We start from the raw sequence: 6,092 nt of genomic DNA on the forward strand, positions 1-6,092 counted from the left end.
TAGTCGCAAAGTTAGATTGAAGTCAAACTGTTGTCAAGCATGTTTTAGCATTAATTTTGGGAATCTGTGTAGAGCACTCCAACATGTCATCAATTTTGGCCCACCATGTTGGAAAGATGAGGAATCAGGAGCAGAGGCATGGTGATTGAACTTAAGGATGGTGTTCCAGAAAAAAAACCATACCGGGTACCTCCCCCACAGAAAGGTTTTTGGTTTGAATTCCGTCCCTCCTGGAAATTCCAGTATAGCTTCATATACTTTCCTTAAAACATTATTTTCGGCTTTTGATTCTCTCCACCCCCTCCGAATTTCTAAAATGTGTCTTCAACCACAGATAATTTTCTATACCTTATTTTTTTTTACGAAAGTTCACTCAAATATATATTATAACACAAACCTCAGCCTGGAGCTGAGAATATTATATGTAAACTCATTTCTCACTGAATTGCTATTTGATATACCGGTATTTTAAAAATAGGTCGACCTCAAGGATACCAGGAATAATTTGCTGACTGTTATGAATATTATTTCATGACAACGTGCATGATATTTTAGAGCCTTTAGGTCAAAAAAACTGTGAAGACACTCAATTTATCAGTAAAATTCAATTAAGGAAAATAATGTAATTCAATACACATTCTCAGGTGCAATATGCCATGGAGCATGACTTAATTCCATGAATTCCTGCATGTCCACTTAATGTGCATGTTTTTGAAGCAAACTGAATGTTTTTGATAAAATTTAGGTGCCTGAGTCTTGTCTAGTAGTGTACTCATTTTTTTTTTTTTTCATGCCCCAGTTGTTCAAAGGGTGGATACACACTATTCACCAGATAAATCAGAGAAGTAGGTTTTGTAAGACATTTTGGACAGCCATTTATTGGGCGGATAACGTTATCCACCCTTTGAACAACTGGGCCATTGTAGATCAATTCAGCTCAGCAACAAAACAAGGGCTTTTGAAATAGTTTGTGTGCTTCTATTCGTACTGTCATTTGAACTGATGTCTTCAAAACTTTCCTTTACATTTAAGGGAAGGCGTCCTTTGGATTTCATTGATCTTACTAAAACTCTAAGACATATTTTAAAAACACTATAGATATGTTATTTCACAATAAAATACTCCCAAGATTTCTTTGAATTGCACTTTATTGTACAATTAATATAACTATTAACAAAATAATATTATCTCTGTACACGTCAATATATTCTTTTTATTATTTTACAATGCTATTCTGATTTAATTTGACTACAATGAGGTTGTAGCCAGATTATTTCTCTCTCAAATCAATGGATCTTTCACTAGCTTCAAACAATATTTTCTATAAATAAATAATATTTTCTGTTAAATCTACAATTTGCATCAATAATAAACTATATACAACAATTCAACTTTGCTCATGACTTCAATAATACTACTTACATTTTATACAATATAATAGTGACATTCTTTTTAAACATTTTCATTATACAGAACATTTTTTCTGATATTTTGTAGTTTTAACATAGGCAAATTTCTTAAAAATTGACTTGGACCCCTGACATAGTAAATTGTAACTAATTTTATGTCTAGCCAGTATAAAAAAGTGAAAAAAAAGTCATAAAAACTTGAAATTACAAAATTAAAAAGAAACCTCCAAAATACACTTCATAAAATACGTGAGGCCAAAAAATTCCATATAAAGATTGCGCCAACTGACAAGAAAAGCACCTAATTGAAGGATTTTTGAATTCAAAAACTCCTGAAATTAACACAGGATTACACTGTCTGTTTGAAATAAAGAAACACCGATTTTAGGCTCATTACAAGATCTCCCATTTAAAATCTCCATGGGAACTGTAATACATTTATCTCGTATTTGTATACACTCTATAAAAAGTCCACTATAAAGGATGAGAAAGCACTTTTCGAGTAATGAACAATTTTTTCAAACCTGAGCCTCCAGTCACGGAAGTGTAATTTTCGCGTAAAACTTCCAAAACTCAAACTAGTTAAATTTTTTTATTCCGAACTTGATTTCTTTGGAGGAAAAGACCACTTTTTGCGAATTAAAGGGAAAACGCAGTTCTGGCTCAAGAGAGCAAACTACGTAAATACTTTGTATTGCGCGTAAATGAAATTTGCAAATTTATGCAAATCTGATGTCGTCGTGACAGCCATGACAAAATACAAAAACATACACGGAATTTCAACACGAAACCGGTCAAATACGTTGACCTTTAAAATTTCTTTCTACATCCGCAAAGTGAAAAAGTAAAATTCCAAGTTCAAGTTATAATAAATGAGTCAGAATTTTTTTTATGAAAAATAAATAGTAAAATATTGAGGTAAAAGACAATTTTTTTAAAACTCCTGTTGCGTAACTGTCAAAGTCTACCTACATTCAGGCGGTCCAAGCTTGACTAGATAAGCTGAAACGGCCCCTCACATATTTTCAATTTCGTCCACAGTTACTAAAACTTCCTCTGCACTGGGTCTCGAGGAAGGGCTCGCTTCCCACAACATCCTCATAAGTTCAATATAAGCAGAAGTAGACGGCTGGTCGCCTGACGCACTCGCCGGCAAGTTCGCAAGCGACGGGCGCAAATGATGCGCAACAACTCCAAAAATAACAACAAAGTGACTTTCAAGTCCGTAAGGGTGCTCCCGAAAAAGCATCTGCCATAGGCAGATTCCAAGCGAGTACATGTCCGCTTTGACGCTCGGTAGCTCGCCTTTTAACAACTCCGGCGCCCTGTAAGCGAATGTTCCAGTCAACAAGCTTTTTGGGCTTGGTGATGGGCTGGGTGGCAGCGCTAGTTCGTTCTTGGCAGTCAGCTCAACGCTTTGACAACACCCAAAATCGCCCAGTTTGCAAAGATCTTGGCGATCGACGATCACGTTTGCAGGTTTTAAGTCCAAATGTACAAGGCAGTTCTCGTGAACGAATTTGAGCGCGCAGGCAATGTCACGCACAAAGTGCCACCTTCGAGCACTTTCCAAAACTTCGCGATCATCGTCAATAATAGTCTGCAATGTCCTATGACCGGCAAATTCCATCAGAATCCACACATCTTCCAAGTTTTCTCGCTCAAGAACAGCCAAAGTCCGTACAATGTTCGGATGTTTCAATGAGAGAATCAATTTCTCTGCTTGAACACTCTCGTAGATTGCGTACGGATTTTTCACGTTTCGATGCATTTTCTTAACGGCCAGCTTTTTGCCTTCCATTGTTGCTTCGTAGACAGTTCCAAATCCTCCAGATCCGATCGTTCGACCGATTTCGCAAAAGGTATTTGGAATCATTTCCTTGCCGATTTTCTCAGCTGCCTGAGTCCACCTTGCACTTTCGTTCGTGTTTCTGCAGAGTTCGAACTTGTTCGTTTTGCACGAAAAGTTCGTTGAGGCCGCACAAATGCAACGGTTGCACTGAAATGGTTTCATAGTGAAGCCGACTTCTTCGAAATCTGCTCCTCTACATGTATCAAACATGCTTTCTTGCTTTTCTGCACCAACGCAGGACAAAATTCGCTTTTTATGTTGAACTTTTCCACGAACCAAGTTTGTTGTATTGCTAATGACGTTCATATGACCGCGTACGAGTGAAGTAATCGGTTATAAACAATGTCAAGTTCGATCCGGTGCGCGCGAAAAACAACACCGGTAGACGAGATCTGCGTTTCTGATTGGTCGCGCTGACAGCGTATTGTCTTTCTGACCAATGGAAAGGGATCTGAAAAGTTTCCGGTCCGCTCCAGAACGTGACTTGCCAGAGAGGAACACCATAAGGAAGATCGAAGGTTCTGCCACGCGCCGAGAGGAGAACGTGTTTAAGTTCGTTCTAAATCGGTCTATGTTCAGCTCCACTTCCGAGGCGCGAGCAAAAACGACCGTTCGTAGAAGGACAGCTTCACTACTGCTCCTGTTCCGTTTAGCTAAAATTAGAGCAGTAAACTGAATGAGAATTATTTATGACCTCTTTGGCAACAAAATACCCCGTAAATTTACTCATACTGCTTTCCAAATGGTCGCCAATAAATTAAATTTTTATTTTTATTAATAGTTATAAAGGTTATTGCGAAACATTTTTCGAGTTCAATTTTGCGTGCCGTGAAATATTGCACTCCGCGCACAAAATATATCGACAAAATAGAGCGTCAATTTTGATACTTCCCCCACGAAGTTTCTATTTTTGGTAGTGTTATTACGATATCTAGGGAACTTTTGAGTTTTCTCAATTAACATATCAATGGCTAAAAATATATAATCTGTCTAGGGTAATTTTTTGGAGAAATATTTTTGGTAGCACAAGGCAAAATAAAAGATTTGGAGTTTTTCCAGGTATTTTATGACTGCTACAACCGTAACTAAAAAGAATCAAGGAAGCAATTTTGAGGATGTAAATATGAGAATTTTAACCACCGCTGTCCGTTTTAACTCTCGATCGTTCGTATTAACATCCGGTTTTAGTTAAAGAGGGGATTTCCCTTCTGAAAATTTCCTAGAAGACGAAACCAGTCAAAAATTCGAGTCACGTTGTAAAATACAGCTTCATAAGAATTCTGTTTACATTTTGAGGGTTACCCAAGGTGCTAATGGATTTTGGAACTCGGCTGATTTTCACCGTCGCATGACTTCGACCAGTTGATCACGCGCGCGCGGCTTTGCACGAGAGTGTCTTGCATTTTGAAGATAGGACATTAAACGTCCCAAACCGACAATTTAGTCTTCGTTATAAACTAACATTAAAGGAAGTGCGATTTGGGAAAAAAAGGAGGGGGAAGAAAAGCCCTGAAAAGTTATAAACAAACAAATAAAATTTTTTGGGGGCTTCACCATGACCGACTTGTCGGGGAATGTTCTCTCACGCAATTTCATATTTCTGTTAAATAAGCCGTGAAGGGAAGCAGTTGGGAACTGCGTCGTTGAAGAATATTTTTATACATTTCAGTAAAGATTTTTATGATGAGTTTCCCTTAGTTTTTAAAAACGCTTTGTATGTGATGTACGGACATCGTACTTTTGCTTCCGTGTTTCGTTGCGTGACACCCGGGAACGGACACGGTTTCTTGAACTATTTGTCACACACAGGGAATTGGACTCGAAAGCACAGCTAAAATTGTATATTTATGGGTTAATCAATGAAGACAATCATAAATCTTCTCTGAAATGTCTCATAGTATTATGCTGGCGTTGAAAAGGCTATCGAAAAGTATACTTAGAAGATTTATTGAGTCTAATTTGAGGCTAGTGCTGAGGAGGTCTGAAAAGGCGTCTGTGACAGAATGACTTGATGCACGTAGCAGTAATTATGTTAATTGCCCCAGGTAATTATGCGTGCCTGCCTGATTCCATGACCCAGATACATGCATGCACCAATGCCAAACTCCCAAACATCTCGTGACTTTAAAAAAGAACATTCTGAATTAGCACTCAAAGATAAACCTTTTAATTTTTATGAGCTCTTGCACGCAAAAATCAAGACATCATGTCAAGTTTTTTTTTCTCTCTTTTTTTTTTTTTTTTATTCAGTTTAAAATCCATTGCTGCACTTCAGTTGTAATATATTCTGGGGGGTGATTTATAACTATTTCAGTAGGAGGTACAAAATGGTGTTGGCTGGGCAAAAATCGCTTTTTAATTATTTTGAGTTTGCAAAAACAAGACTGCTCGCCCATGTTGGAAAAGCAATTTTTTATGGAGGCCGTTTGAGAAAAATTGTGACAGATAGCACGTTCAAACACGTTGCAAAAAGGTCATGTTTGGGGTCAAACAAAGTGTGCAGAGCACCCTGTTATAGCTGTGTTTTTTTTCTTCTTTCCTCTGCCTCTTTGTCCTTGTACGTGAACAATATACTGTTATCTCAACTAATGGATTCAGTTCGCAAACAGTGAAATAATCTTGAACTTGAACTTTCTAGGAGCACACGGCAGGCTCCGCCGTACGGTGTATACTCTCTATATTGGGTATGAAGAAAATATCAGTTGCATCAAAGCGATCTGTCGATAGTATGTCATTGAAAACTTGTTCTATTAAGTGCGATTTGTGTAAGGTCAGTCACTGCAAAAGGCCCGTTGCGTTTCCGAAGGGAGGCAGGGGGTGGCAAAAAGGAA

The 6,092-nt window shown here is 37.9% G+C and overlaps 1 protein-coding gene across 1 annotated transcript; it reads right to left on the reverse strand.

Annotated features, from left to right (window-relative positions):
- Positions 1-1,130: 1,130 nt before the first annotated feature.
- LOC144656746 (serine/threonine-protein kinase mos-like) lies at positions 1,131-3,586 on the reverse strand. Its single transcript, XM_078516979.1, has one exon. The coding sequence runs from the start codon at positions 3,565-3,567 to the stop codon at positions 2,425-2,427; it is 1,143 nt and encodes a 380-aa protein (XP_078373105.1). The 5' UTR covers positions 3,568-3,586; the 3' UTR covers positions 1,131-2,424.
- Between the last annotated feature and the right edge of the window lie 2,506 nt (positions 3,587-6,092).

The sequence above is a fragment of the Oculina patagonica genome, chromosome 6 (genome assembly GCF_052425735.1).
Source record: "Oculina patagonica isolate OP01 chromosome 6, crgOcupat, whole genome shotgun sequence".
In the NCBI taxonomy this organism is placed as follows: Eukaryota; Metazoa; Cnidaria; class Anthozoa; order Scleractinia; family Oculinidae; genus Oculina; species Oculina patagonica.

Bases quoted from the DNA above. Each gene is read 5' to 3' on its own strand.
- LOC144656746 (XM_078516979.1), bottom strand. From the start codon at position 3,567: ATGAACGTCATTAGCAATACAACAAACTTGGTTCGTGGAAAAGTTCAA.